This window comes from Prionailurus viverrinus, chromosome E2, assembly GCF_022837055.1.
Source record: "Prionailurus viverrinus isolate Anna chromosome E2, UM_Priviv_1.0, whole genome shotgun sequence".
NCBI lineage: Eukaryota > Metazoa > Chordata > Mammalia > Carnivora > Felidae > Prionailurus > Prionailurus viverrinus.
Window position 1 is genome coordinate 16382511 of NC_062575.1, and position 15136 is coordinate 16397646.

Below are 15136 nucleotides of genomic sequence, written 5' to 3' on the forward strand. Positions count from 1 at the left end.
GCCCCTCCCCCATTCATGCTCTGTCTCTCTCTGTCCCAAAAATAAATAAACGTTGAAAAAAAATTTAAAAAAAAAAAAAAAAAAAAAAAGACATTAGAAGATAATATACAGGTACGATACTATACACACGCCCATTCCAATTTTGTAGAATGCCTGTTATACACAAAAGGAAGGAAATATAAATACACTTGCACAGGAGGATTAGGTTGATAGTTATTTTCACTTGTACTTTCCTGAATTTTTCAAATTTTCCACAGTGAACATAGATTACTCATATTAATTATTTTACCATAAAAATAAGGAATCTACATTTTATCAGTAGCTTACACTTGAGACAAGCATGGAATGCTAGTCTAGTAAGAAATAATTCAGAATAATATTTTAAAAGGGTCTTATCAGCTCTTTACCATGCACAGAAAAAGATTTAAAAAGGGAAAAATAAAGACAAAACAAAAATATTAATATCATTTGAAAGAAAAGAAAGTGCTACAGTGAGTGTTATGGTTGTTCAATGGTAGCATAGTTAGTACTGGACTTTTTAAAACCAGCCACATCTAATAAGATCTCAGTTTTGTTAAGGCAAAAGGCAAAAGAGAACACTGACCTTACCTTATTGACATGAGGGTGTGTATAATACTATAACCACAGGGATCCAGGCAAAGTTTGTGCATAAAGCCAGCCAATCAGCTGAATGAATGTGTTGAACGAAATAACACTCATGGTGGGGGTGGGGGGGGGGGGGGGGGGAATTCAGATCAAGGTGGGTGAGACAGTTCTGACCGGAAGGGAGGGCAAGGACCCTGTGCAGAGAGATGTCTACCATTCACAATGCACACACTGGCAACATACTTGCCATGTATGTTCCTCCATCATACACTGCCCACAGTTACTACGGCAGTAAAGGATTAACTATGTCATGGCATAAACACTCCCTCCTAAGAAGATGTGGCCTTTCAATCTTCCTAGAGTCTCCTTTAAATTACTCGTGGTCACAAATTTCACCAGAGCCAACCCCGGCTCTGCAGGAATGACCACGGGGCCCACAGTTAGTCTCCCAGACCTGCTCCAGGAGGCCCACATCTGTGAACCCAACAATCAAGTGAGGGAAATGAACTTCAAATGCCCTGCTGCTCTAGGAGACAGAGGGCATGGAGAACTAAATGGGCTAAAATCTACCATAACATCTGGCTTTTCACACCTTCTGAATCAAACATTCCCCTCCTTTCATTTTTGCATGAAGGCACCAAGGTATGGAAAGAAGAAGGCAAAAGAATGCCCTTAACAACAACAACAAAAAAAAGTCAACCTAATGAGAAAACAAGGTTTGAGGACACTAGTTCCAGAATGACGATGTAAACCAGATGACCCTAGACCAAGTGCTTCAAACATGGTAGCCGCACCAGGGAAGAGAGGACAGGGAGGGAGGCAGGGCTCACCAGAGGATCCACGCTATCTGCTTTCCAAGCAAGACAAAGGCTACCAGTCTTTGAAGCATGAAGCATGAAGCATGCAGCTGTCTTCCTAAGACAGTCTGTCCCCGAAGTGTACCCATAAAGGAGCACGAAGAATGCAGACTGAAGAGGAAATCTTTGTCGGATTTGTTCTACGTCTTCTGATTTGCCCGACCACCCTGTGATGAATTTATGGCCCTGCTGGGAGAGAGCCCCAGTGAGTTTATGAGTCTGGGGAACTGAGAAGGTGGATTCTCAGAGTCTGACAGAGGGTTTCCTACTTCCTCCCACCACATAGAATCCCAATAGGGTGGCAAGTGTTAAAGTCCACTATGTGGAGAATGTGGGTGTGTGTTTTCAGTCAACTGGTGCCATACTTCACCTCTACTTTAAGCCAAGTAGAGCTGGTGTTTCACCGTCTGCCCCGTTGGCCCAAGGTAGCTCACATGGGGCCCAGACCCAACTCCATGGGAGATGACCTCCTCTGTGTATAATTTAAGGTTAATATGAAACCATCAGGCTTGGTCTAATCAAAGGCACCTCAGCTGGGAACTCTGAGTAATAGAGTTACTATTGGGGGGGGTGGGGGGGGTGGCAGGAGGGGGCGGTTCTTAATCCATCTGCTAAAATTGATGGATTTCCAGTCCAATGACTCTCAGGTGAAGAAAAGTATCAAAAGAAAAAGCAGATCCTAACAGCTGACAAGTGTACACTGATCTCTATCTGTCCTCTCTGCACTCTCCTCCCTCAAGCAGAAGATGCCACAAATTTTAGGGAGCTCACTATGGATGCCACATAGCAGGGAAGTCCAGGTAAACACGTAAGGGCCCACACTAGCTGTGAATGCACACACGGCGGACTCAGGACCTATGCTAGCTTGGAGACGAGCAGAGGGCAGGCATCTGTCAGTACCTGCCGCTCCCTTGTTTAAGGTAAGCAAAGGCACCCTGCATCTCTACAGCTCTACAGGTGGAAGGAGTGGGGGAGTGGCCAGGTCCCCAAAGACAAGAGTGATCCATTTATGAGGGAAAGCAGAAAGGGGCGGAATTCAAGTTCTGGAGCTCCAGCCCCAATGAGAGACAAGTACCCTTCCCACCCACAACACGCTTCCATTCTGGCTCAGATGAATCACTACAGACAGAAACCAAGGACCCAGCCTCTAAGCTGGACTGGGGCTGCTGGCCCTTCCTGACTGGGTGGATCAACCACAGTGCCCCATCACGGCAGGTGTGAGCATATGGGCGGAGGACCTCTAGGGGCTAGACCAGAGCCCACAACTCTTTAAGACACACACACACACACAAAACCACTGAAGGAATTCAGCCCTAAGTGTTTCACTAAGTGACCTGGAGGCCCAGAAAAAGGGAAGAGCCTTATCTGATGCCCGAGGCTCTCCAGCCCACCCCCCACCCAAAACTCCCCTCCACTCCTAGGAGGTAGGGAGGAAGAATTCACCGAACATTAATCTCCATTGAAAAACTGCTCTCACACAATCACAACTTGACAATTCCATGCAAGCAAGGGTGATAGTATCAGCAGGGTTTTTTGTTTGTTTCTGCCCTTCTCTAAGTAGGTGGGGTTGGGGTAGTGGATTAACGAAACCCTCTCTCAGTCCAGATTGGAAATTCTCTCACGCTTTCAGACAGCTCAGTGTTAATACAGCAACGTATGTCCCAGCACTTATGACACCAAGAGAAGGGACCCTGGACCGGTGTGAGGTCAAACGACAAACCAGAAAGCTACGCCTCTGCTTGCATCTCCTGAGATGGCTGTTCTAGCTCCTCCAACATCAAAAAGGAAGAGGAGGGAATAAAGACCTCAGTTGAAAGAGAGGGTTGAGAGACCCATTAGGAAGTCCAGTACACCATGGCTGCTCAAGCAGGTGCAGCACAAAGCAAGTTGGGACTTTCCCTGACCAAATGATGTCTAATTTGCCAAGGCACCGGGATGGGGCAGGGTGGGGGCCAGGACAGGTTGGGGGGCAGGGTGGGAAGTGAGGATGGGGTGAGTAAAGAGGGCTGTGTGTGAGAAGCCTGGTGCCCTCCCCAGGTCAGCAGCATCTGGAGCTGTTTCTCTAGCGGACAGTAAAGAACTCGATTACATCCAGTTAACTGTGCTCTAAACTGATTATGCATGTGCTGGGCTAATGGATTACATTAGCAAGAGGAAAAATCACATGCAATCAATCTCCATTTACTACAGGCCACACCAGGGCCTAGAGAAAAACTGACTCTCAACCACCTCCAGGCCCCACCCCAAATCTATGGACTCGTGACACCCTACGACAGTGAGCCCCCTCAGCGGCAAAGCAAGTCTGTCTTAATCACACCGCGGGACAGAAAGGCTTGGCGCACGCATTGGAAGAAGCCCATCTCCGTGTCACTCAGGGGTGGGTGAGAGAGCTCCCCGCCCCCACAGCAGAGCCACAGCAAGCAGAGGGACATTCATTACCCAAGGACTAATGAGACCAGACTCATGACCTACGGCTCCTGACACACAGAATTCTGCTCTGAATGTGGGGAACGTTCACCCCCGGGGTTGTGTCGGCCAAGTGCACTGTTTGGAGACTTCTTTAGACACTGGTTCCCCAGTTCTATCCCACACCCCAACATCTGTGGCCCACCTGCACTGCCTTTTTTGACGAGGAGTCTTCTCCATCTTTTAAATTCAAAAGAGAGACAGAGAGAGAGAAAATAAGGCCAAGGAGGATGAGTGTCCACAGTTCAGCAAAACACAAACGGAAACACACAAATGGCTCCCTTACATCCATCCAGGAAACTACCTCAACCTGACTTGCTAAGTGTGATGCGTGAAGGTGTCCTGGGGACCAAAAAAAGGTATAATCTCAGAGATTCCTCCGGGCTCCAGGCCCCTCAGAAGCAAAGTCAAGGGCGTGATATACTCTTACTGGAGAATGTAGTGTGGAAAGTTCATCACCGCCATGTAGGTTTTATAATGAATCTAAAGGGCCTTTCTCCCCTCAGATGGAAGAGAACAGTTGCTTGCCAACTCTAAACAGCCTTCGTCAAAGTGGTAGACAGTCTTCCATGACCATGGGGAGCGCTCCGAACTAATTTTTCTCAGTCGGGTCCTTTGGAAATAGTTTTCCTATGGGTTTCCCATCAGGTTTTCTTGACCACAATCAGTACCGCGCTACGGCCACGGGAGACCTCTAACTTAAAGTGACTGCCAGAGCCTCTTCTGTTAATGGTGACACAAAACTAAGCCATCCAGTGAGGTTCTTGCTGACTTATAACACAAGGGGGTCAGCTGCTTGGCGTCCAGACCTTCCCCACTGCACCACGCCAGCCCGTCTGTGCCGGAGTCGGCAGGCGATTCTAGAACCCTCTATTTCTACTGCCTCACTTCTGCTTTCTCTTCCTTTCCCTAAAATGGTTTCTCATCCACTCTACCCAGGACTCTCGCCAAGCTGAAAACGAGCAATTGTAAAATGAATTACAGTTATCAATCTCGACAGAGACTGACATGGGGAAAGGACCTGAGGTCTTCCTTATTTGAAGTCTCCCTTTAAAATCGCCAGGAGTAGAAAGGGGATTAAAACTAGCTCAGGGTCAAAAGAAGCGCCCCCTGGCCCCGAAGAAGATGTGGGAAATGGCATGAAAGGAAAGAGGGGAGGCCGATAACAAAAGGGAGGAAAATGCAAAGAGAGAGTGAGGGTGTGGAAGGTATGTGGGAGGAGGCTGGGCAGATTTATGGCGATTTGTACCTGATTGTTCATACTAAAGCCATTATGGGATGATTAGAGAAAAAGGTGAGGCTTTAAGTCCAGTGAAAATCAATAGAAACGTCTGGAGCAATTCTGCCTCGCAAGTGAAAGGACTATTTACAGTATCTGAGCACCTCCTCCTCACCGTTAGCATTACCGTCTATGGATTGAGAGAAAGACTGGAGGGGGTGGGAGGAAGGAAGGGGAGGGAGGGAGGGAGGGAAGAATGGAGGGAGGGAGAAAGGAAGGAAGGAAGGAAGGAAGGGAAGAAGGGAGGGAGGGAGGGAGGGAGGAAAGAAAGGAGGGAGTGAAGGAGAGGAGGGGTCAGGAGGGGAGAGGAGGGGAAGGGAGGGGAGGGGAGGGGAGACAGAGGGAGAGGAAGAGGATGGAAGAAGCCCAGGGGGAAAAAGGGGAAATGCAAACAGGAGATAGAGAAAGGGGCACAGAACAAAAAGAACAGAGGAGCCCCCTTAACTGATCCCAATTTTCCCAATAGCACGTGCCACCTTCTAGTCAACTATGCACTGTATTTATCACCCACCTCCCTGCAAAAGAATGGAAGCGCCATGAGGGCAGGAATTTTTTTTGTCTGTTTTGTGCATGGAGGTGGGCATGTGTCCAGAACAGCACCTGCTATACAGTAGGTGCTCAATGTGTACCTAATGAATGGATGAATGAACGAATGGATGAAGGAATGAACCAAGGCACAAACGAACTAAGTCCTCCAGAGGCATTTAGGAGAGAAGAGATTAAGGGGCACGGGGTGGGGACGAGATGGAAAGGGAGAACATGAAGCATGTATGAGAATGGGACAACACAGGAGCACGAGGGTACACAAAAGCCACAACTAACAACTCAAGGGGAAAAAAGCCAACTGTAAAGACACTGTCGATGGGGAAGTATCGGGCTGCTGTCAACGGAACCCGCCCTCCGAAACGGGCACCTCTCAAAAACAACCTTCAGGTGGCAGAAGCTGCCACAGCACTGCAGCTTCACCAGGAAGCAGATGCCAACTCCCCTTCCAACACCAGGTTACCATCCAGCCACCAGCCCCGCCACGACACAGCCCGTCCCCTGTCCCCTGCACCCAGAACCCAGGGATCCGAGGCATGCCTTCCAGAAGCAGCCGGGGCTCACCTTGTATAGCTTCAGGCTGGCCTCGTGTCTGGAGTTGACCGTGTGCAGCCGCAGCTTCTCCAGGCTGTTGGTGTAGTAGTCACACGCGTTGCACTTGAGGTGGACAGGGTTGCCGATGGCCACACACTTGAGCCGCCACTCATTGGCTTTGCCACCCTCCTTGATGTGGGCCACCAGCTGGTACTTCTGCACATGCTTGTCGGTCTTACAGTGCAGCTGGAAGTTGGCCTTGAGCTGGGTGTTGTAGCGGCAGAGTTTGCACTGGTACGAGTCCCCCATCACGGCCTTCCACTCGTCCTCCGGGAGGCTGCGCTCCACATTCATGTGCAGCCCCAGCATGTCCAGGTTGTCCGTGGTGAACTTGTTGCACACGGCACACTGGAAGAGCTTCAGAGACGGGTCGTTGGTCTGGATGAAACTCTCGCCCAGGTTCATCAGCTCCTCCGACACCAGTTGCCCGCCCCCGAGGCGCATGTCTAGGGGGATCTCACCGCCCACTGTGGGGAAGGAGAGGGGAAGAGAATCAGCGGCCGGGCTCACAGATGCAGCTGAGGCACCCCCCAGCCTCCCTGACCCTCAGCCTAGGTTCCAGGAGAAAAAAGATCCCATTTCAAGTGTTGCAAGGTGCTACGACCTGGAAACACCACCACCCCCCCCCACAAAAAATCAACTTTATGCGTAATTATGTGTTCAGATCTTTTCCTGTGGACTTTCTGAAATTTGTAAAAGGTTTCATGTTTTTTGCCCCACTTTGGAAAAGAATACCTAGAAGCACAGTCTCTTGAATATTTCAGTTCGGCCCCTCACTCTAATCCAAGAAAAGACGGGAATAAGCATCATTCACTAGACATAACAGAATCTGAAACTCCAGACCCCTCAAAGTTGGAAATGAGTTACAGCTGTAATCTAAGATATGAAGCCTTCAAGGTAAATGAGAATCGGGCCCAGAATTTATCTAAAGCAGCACTGCCCAACAGGACTTTCTACAATGATGGAAACATGTTGTACCTGCACGGTCTGGTGTGCTAGTCACTAACCACGTGTGGCTGGTGAACACTTAAAATACGGCAAAGTTGCAGCCAAGCGACTGAATTTTTTATTGTATTTCTTTTTAATTCATTTAACTTAGATAGCCACATGTGGCTAGTGGCTCCCACAGTGGAGAGCGCAGCTCTAAATCTGAGATTTAGGGGATGGTCTCCCTATTCCTCATCACGCCCCGCGGGTCAATAGTCTACCTGCCTGTTAGCGGTGCCAGCTCCTCCCACATGTCCCCAAGAATATAATCACTCCCCTTTTCTGAGCCCCCACGGTGCATGAAATGTTAGGTCTGCTATGGGCCATGTCACATTCTCCTTTGTCATCAACCACATGCAGAGCCACATGCTGCCCGGTGTCCCCATCAGGGTACAGCCTCTTTAGGGCAGGGGTCCAGGCTTCTCCTGGCTGAACCTCTAGAGACCGCCCAGCCCCCTACACAGATGCTGTGCAGGACAAGGCTAAAAGGGAACCAGAATGTTACAGGTTCAGGAAGTGGATCCAGATGGGCAGTGAAATGCAAAGGTCAGCTCAGAGTCCCCCCAAAAGGGTCTGAGAAAGCTCTTCTCTGCCCTTCTCGCCCTGGTTGTTTTTCAGCTCTACAGTGCCCTGCACAAACTGGGGATGGGCTCTCACTCACCAGTGGTAAATTAATACTGCAAGCTCTTACTTATACCACAAAATAGGCTTGGAAACAGCAGCCTTCTCTCCATTACCTAGCAGCATAAAGTCCAGCAGAACGCTGAGCACTGGCTTCTATTTCTTGCCTCTCCCCCCAAACGCACGCACACTTGAGCTATTATGTCTGCCCCTGCCCCTCCCCAACTGATACTCAGACTTGACCTTTTACATGTGGTTGGCCTGAGGTTTTGTTTTATTTTGTTTTGTTTTAATGACTGATTACAATCCAAGTTAGCGGCTAATCAAATAAAAGATTTTTTTTTTAATGATTTTCTTATTTATGCTACATGAGGCACCTCTAGTGAGAAGATCAGTTACGAGGTTCTACCGAGCTGACTGGCTGCATATGAAGCCTGTGGACAATCTAGCAAGCTGCAGAAATCTTTTGCGCATGCATTCCAGAAGGCTCAGGAAGCTTTCTGCTTGTCTTCTCCCCTGCCATCTCCCCTGGTGAGAGGAGCCTTAACTAAGACATTCTTTTTAGGACGAGAGAGAAAAAGAGGAGGGGGGGGGGGAAGCCTAAAAGCTCCATCCCTTAATGGGGACAAAGGCCAGGTAGCATCCATGAAACATACGCTGTGTTCAGTAAAAGCAGAAATTGCCCAGAGGGTAAGACAAGGAGCAAACATATATTTGTTTCTGATGCCAACCACCTGAAGCATCAAATCTTCTCCACTTTTTAAATTTAACCTCAGCACATCAATATTGCTCTAAAGAGAAATTCAGCTGTCACTTGCTGGATGCCTGAGTAAAAATGAGAAATCCTCACACACACAGAGGAAATAAGTCCCTATTCCCATTCCAGGCTCTTGAAATGCAAATCAAAGACACAGAGAAGCAGTGAAATGAAGGCGACAGGAAAGCCAAAACTCCCTCCGAGAACTCTACCTTGGAGGAATGAACACAGGGCTCAGAATCCTACAAATCTGTAGAGCTAGAAGGAACTAATTCAGCCTCCAGGAAGTGGCAGAACCTCACCCATTTCTCAGGAAGTTAGGAAGAGAGCCCCCGTGAGTGAGAACTCAGCCGGTGTTTACTCTTGAAGCTACACCGGAGGTAACATCTCTGTGAGGGGGGGACCCCACCTTCCCACACGCACCCAAATCTAATACTTAGAATTTACACCCTGGCACAAGAGCCCACCCATGAGCACATCGTCAGAGAGGCACGTGCATTAAAAGACACCTTCTAGACCCAAAGGCAGAAGCAGAGGACCTCGTAAACCTCATGCAGATGTCCTGTAGCTAGGCGGCTACCTGGAAAAGCAGATACCCCGCCAGCTGTTTCTCAGTGCTGTGCTAAACTTGATCATCGAAAGCGATGTCTGGAAGGATATTCAGATGGCTTCGAGTCTAATATCTTATCTACAAATGGCAGCAAAATCCAACCAGACCAGACCAAAGGGTGCCAGCCCTCTCCTTAAAGCCCTCCAGAAAGAAAGCCTTCCCAGAAGCAGCATCTGTTTGGTATCACAAGAAAGAAGGCTCTGTCAAAAGAAGTATGAGAATAATAACTTCGTAAGCAGAAATGTATTTCACAAAAACATTTTTCCCCCTGCGGAGCCCAGGAATACCCAGTAACAGCTACAGCCTGCTCACAAATGGCCTCAAGAAAGATCGGCAGAGTTGCATATAGGACTTAATGTTTTGGCTCTTTCACATTTGCATACACCCGCTTCTACCGAGGTCCTACGACTTACTCTACAGGACCTCTGGACACATGCTCTCATACCCACACCCACTCAGGCTTCCAGGATAAAGGATCTGGGACTCTAGCTCCATCTCAGCTGTTCTTGTGCACTAAGGGCACAGAAGGTTTCCAGAGACTTACCTTGGCTGATAAGCAGTAACCCTGAAAATTCAAGGACCTTTGCTTGGCTGACCTGGAAAAAGCCCTTAGAAGGAAAAGCTCTATTCTCTTTAAGAAATAAAGTATGGGGGCGCCTGGGTGGCGCAGTCGGTTAAGCGTCCGACTTCAGCCAGGTCACGATCTCGCGGTCCGTGAGTTCGAGCCCCGCGTCAGGCTCTGGGCTGATGGCTCGGAGCCTGGAGCCTGTTTCCGATTCTGTGTCTCCCTCTCTCTCTGCCCCTCCCCCGTTCATGCTCTGTCTCTCTCTGTCCCAAAAATAAATAAAACGTTGAAAAAAAAAATTAAAAAAAAAAAAAAAAAAAAAAGAAATAAAGTATGGATCTGCTATACATGTCCAGAACACAGGGATTTATTCTACCATTTCTTTTCCATCTGCCATATGCCCATAATGCATGATGCCCCGCAGACTCACAGACACTTGTGTAAAAGCAAAATATTTTTCTACCACTTAATTCAAGTCTTAGTCAGAATTACTGGTTTCCAAGGTAATTAAAAAGATCTCACTTTGACCCAGTATGAACCTATCCATTTTCTGTGTCTTCATTCCACCTACATTATATTTGATTTACTCCAAGATCTGCCTCCCCAAGATTTTAAATCTCCAGATGAGAAAACCTCAATTCCCATAGGCTTTAAAAAAAAAAAAAAGGCTTACAGTATGATGCCATCCCTTGGTGTGCAAACCCTATGGTTCACTCTGGGGACAAATAAAATAATTGATTTCTGTGCATCCATTATTAACCAGTTGGTAAAACATCTTCAAATCGTTTGGTAATAAAGGATCCACGGGTCAATATTCCAAAACAGAAAATAAGATTAAAGTAGTAAGAATTCGCAGGAAAAACAAATTAAATGCTATGAAATATAACTCATCAGCAGCAATTAGCACTAAAACACCATACGAAGACGTGCCAACTGGGGAGGCTTGGCCCCCGGCATTAACCTAAACCATGTCAGATTAAAAGTTATCTGCTCACACTTTGTTGCTGAGAACGACTTATTCCTGTGTCAGTAAAGGAATACTGCTTAATCCAGGCCACCACCTTGGTCCCAAGAGGTTAGCCGGGTCAGGGGACAGAGACCAGGCAGTGCCTGTCTGAGGCACAGGTGGTGGGAGCAGCAACGGCCCCCATCATACTGGTCCTTGTAAAAGTGATTTGTACATTCTCTCGCTATAGAGGCTCTACCCTAAAAGTGATTGTGATTCTTTTGATGCAAAGACCGATGACTTTTGGCATCCAAATCCTATCCTCTTGATCCGATTCTAGGTCAATTAAGCCAGTTGGTAAGACTTGCTGTCCGGACACGGCCAACTCACCTTCTCCAACATGGGTTGTTTTTTCACGGCCGACAAAGGCTCCATTAACCATCATCTAATGGATATTAGAATTCAACTTTCTTTGATGTACAATTTTAGAATGTATTCATTTTTCGTCTAGCACACCACTCTTTATGGTGCCCCGGGGCAATTTAATTCCCAACTATACTTATCAGCGACAACTCACGCAAAACAAAAAAGAAAAGAACGCGTCTCTTTCATGGAGATCCTCGTGAACACACCCGAGAACTTTGAGCACTTATCTGGATGGCTCCCTGCTAGGCACAGAACCCAGCGTTCAGTTATCTGAATAAGGTACACTGTGATTTCGAGTCACTCTTATGGAGAGGACTGTCCCTGTTTACAACTTGAACGGCAGTTTCCTGTAGATTAAATATCTAATGGAACCCAGAAGTTTCAGATAATTGGGGCGATTTTTCAAATTGAGAAAGAGATGAAGAAAGAGAAGATGGGAAGAGAAAGGGAAGTTGACCGGAAGCCAAAAACTAGAGGAAACCCTTCAACTTTAATCCCAGCCTGTGCAGCCGGAGTATTACCACGTGTGGGCGCTGAATACATACGACTCCCCACAGGCACACAAGGGGTCCTTGAGAAAAACACCTGACAGTCAGACACTCGAGTGTATACAACACCACTCTGGAGAAAATCAGCATCAGCCGAATCCACAGGACCTCAGTCTATTCTCGGTTCTCCCCAGTTAAACTCAAGTCACCAGAACAAACAAACACGGAGTCAGCCTCACCTAGAGCAGGCGTCATGGCGGCCATGGGCCCGGCGGGATCCAGCTGGAATCCACTCATCATGAACTGGGCATCCGAGGCAGTGTTGTCCATCTTCAGGTTGGGCAGGTTCATGTTCTGGGCCAGGTAGTACTGGTAAAGCTCGGCCTCGGCGGGCGAGGGCAGGCTGCCGAGGCCCAGGTGGCGGTTGTGTTGAATCTGGGACATGTTCTGCTGCAGCAGCATCATGTTATGCATGTGCTTCTCGCTGGTCATGTGGATGCGCAGGTTCCTGGCCACGTTGGTCTCGTAATCGCACACCTCGCACCGCCAGGTGGGTTTGGTTTTTGGTTTGGTGGGCGAGGGGGCCCCGCAGGAGCTGCCGATGTTGGCCGCCGCGGCCGCAGCCGCCGCCGCCGCCGCCGCTGCCCCGGCCGAGTGGCTGAACACCTGCTCCCCCCCTCCGTTCTGCAGGTTCTGCATGTTGTTGAGATGCTTGTCGGACTGCATATGAATACTGAGGTTGCCTTTGGTAGTTGTGGAGTAGTTACACACCTCACAGCGGAAAGGCTTGTAACCACACGTGTAGCTCTCACCTCGTGCCAACCGAGGGTGGGGCTGCCCGCTTTTGCAGTAGACACAGGAGCCCCCCGGCTCCGGGTGCTTCTCCTTCATGTGAGCCTCCAGTGTCTGCTGGTACTTGTAGTGCCAGTTGCACTTGGGGCACTTAAGTGTCTTACATGAGTTACGAGAATGCATCATGGTCATGTGGCCGCCCAGAGAGCGGGAGGAGCCCAGGACCGTGTCGCATTTGGGGCATTCCACGCCGCTCCCCGAGGGGCATTCCCCAACCCCAAGCTCACAGAGGGAGCCAGCATGCTGGTGATGGGGGACAAAGCCCCCATCGTCGCCCTCTGTGCTTTCATTTGGTTCTGGTGCTGTGGCATTGTCTTTATTGGCACTTTCGTCAGCAAAGTCCAGCCTCCTGCCGCCCTCTGCCACATTGGCCCTGACGCCCTCACTGTTAAAGCTTAAACGATTCCTCCTGTTCGCACCATCAAAGACAACAAAGGAAGAAGCAGAATTAGAACTAGTAGAAGCTGTGCCCCTCGACAGGGTCTGGAGCACATTAGGCATTAAGGGGGAGTTAGAAATGCTTTGGTTTGAGAGAGCAAGGTCCTTTTTGCTGCTGCTACCTGCCACGGCCCCAGCCTCCTCGTGGGGCCTGTCCTCCAGTTCGTCGTCCAACTCGCTTGGAAAGAGTCCTTTGCAACCCTCGTCTTCCTCCTCCTCTTCTTCCTCCTCTTCTTCTTCCTCCTCCTCCTCTGCCTCTTCCTCCTCCTCTTCCTCCTCTGCCTCCTCCTCGGCTGGCTCTGCTTTCTCGGAGAAACAATCCGGATCGCCTACTTCTTGCTTCTCTCCTTCTGCTGCCCCAGAGTCCTTGCCCTCTGAGGATTTGGTAGGACTGGAGGCCAGAGGCCCCAGGGGGACTGAGGTAATGGGGGTCTTCAGGACCGAGCTGGTGAGCCCGCCAAGGTTCAAGAGGGTGCTGGGGGTCAAGATACCAGCCTGGGGCTGCTCGGGGCCGGCAGCAGAGCCGGCTGGGAGAGCCTCCTCCCCTTCCATCCGAATGCCACTAAATTTCCCATAAAAACTGTGTCCGGGGCCTATGAGGTTAGCCGTAGAAACTAAAGGGTGTTGAAAGTTTTTGTTTTTTGGTTCCAAAAAACTCACAAGGGGTTCCTTGTCTTTGCCAATCCCTTGGATGATAGCGGAGATGTTCTTATTGCTAAGAATTTTCCGCTCGTCTTCACTCAGGGTCATTCGATGGTCGTGCACCGCGTGGGTCACAAACGAACGGACATACCCGAAGGAGAGTTTGCACAGGAAGCACATCAGGATGGGCTTCCTCTTGCCGTAGAGCACAAAGCCATCGAATTTGGACAGGTCCACGTTGTTGGGAACATCTTTGGATACGCAGGAGCTTTTGGCGGAGCCGTCGCTGTTCAGGTAATCCTTGTTGCTTTTGTGTCGCACGTCAAACACGCGGAAGCTGTGCAGGACAGGGCTGAGCCCCGTCAGGGCTGAGGTATTCGGGAAAGCCTGGTCTGGGCCCTCGAACCATTTCCCGAAGGATGAGGCTATGTGGAAAGTGTTGATGATCTGTGGGTAGACTGGTGCAGCACAAGAAGGGTCCCCTTGTTTGCCCCCCGCCCCGGGGAGAGAGTTCAGGAAGAGCGAGGGGGGGGGCCCGCTGCCGCTGCCACAGGCGCCCCCGCTTTGGGTCAGCTGGCTCAGGCTCTCGACAATGTAGGCCGAGCCGTCGGGCTGGTAGACTATCTCCCCAGCCAGGTTCTCCACATCACTCTCCTCGTCCCCCTCCTCACTGGTGTCGCTCCCGCTCTCCTCCCTCAGGGGCAGCGGGGGGCGCGCACTGGGACAGTGGTGCTCCATGTAGGTTTGCAGGCTGGCGAAGGAGGCCGAGCACCCGTTGCAGCTGACCTCCTTGCCGGCGGGCTCGGCGGTGGGGCCGGCCGAGGCGGAGCTCTCCGCGAGGCGCTCATTGAAGGGGGCCCTCAGGCTGTCCAGGGGCCCGTGGTTCTCGCTTGTGGACTGCTCCATGCTACTGGGTTTGTCGGGGAGGTGGGTGCTGTTGAGTTCAGTCCATTGCTGGTGCTGAGGGATACCGCACCCATTGTCCTTCCCCGAGACGACGGGCGAGTCACAGCCTTCCATGGTAAGGCCTGCGTAGAGCTTTCATTGCACCCAGTACGGATCGGACCTGAAGAGCGGAGGCAAGGGGGGGAGAGGAGGGAGAGAGGGGGAAGAGAGAGAGAAAGGAAAGAGGTTAGGAGGGCCGAGGCTAGGTCCCGCACAGAGCACTCTAACAGGCTTCTGTCCACACCCACAACAGAGACCGCCAGGGCAGCAGGGACCCCGGCCATCTCCCCCACGTCGTCCAATGAACGCGCAGAGGGCGGGTGAGAGCCCGAGGCATGACGGCCAGGGTCCGTGGCATGAGTGGGGAGCATGGGGACGGGGGGGGGGGGGGCAGACAGGAGACTCCCTCCTTGTCTTCGGACTGTAGGCTCCTCTCCCCCTGGAGACCGGTTCGAATTTCTGTTCTTTGCAAGCACAGTGTGAGAGTCGGGGCTGGGCCTCGAGCCACAGCAGA

The 15136-nt window shown here is 50.2% G+C and overlaps 1 protein-coding gene across 8 annotated transcripts in view; it reads right to left on the reverse strand.

The window, feature by feature from the left end:
• The window catches only part of ZFHX3 (zinc finger homeobox 3), a 249841-nt gene that overhangs the window by 146816 nt on the left and 87889 nt on the right, over positions 1-15136 (reverse strand). For 5 of the 8 annotated variants that reach the window (XR_007147319.1, XM_047835197.1, XM_047835199.1 and 2 more), the window contains exons 2-3: positions 11985-14743; positions 6316-6812 (exon numbers count right to left, since the gene is read on the reverse strand). Coding sequence is in view for 7 of the 8 variants with exons in the window: in XM_047835197.1 (XP_047691153.1) it covers positions 6316-6812; positions 11985-14697 (3210 nt within the window). In the remaining variant the exon portion in view is untranslated. The remainder of the gene's footprint in view (positions 1-6315; positions 6813-11984; positions 14744-15136) is intronic. The other 3 variants (XM_047835203.1, XM_047835202.1, XM_047835201.1) reach the window with 2 other exon arrangements.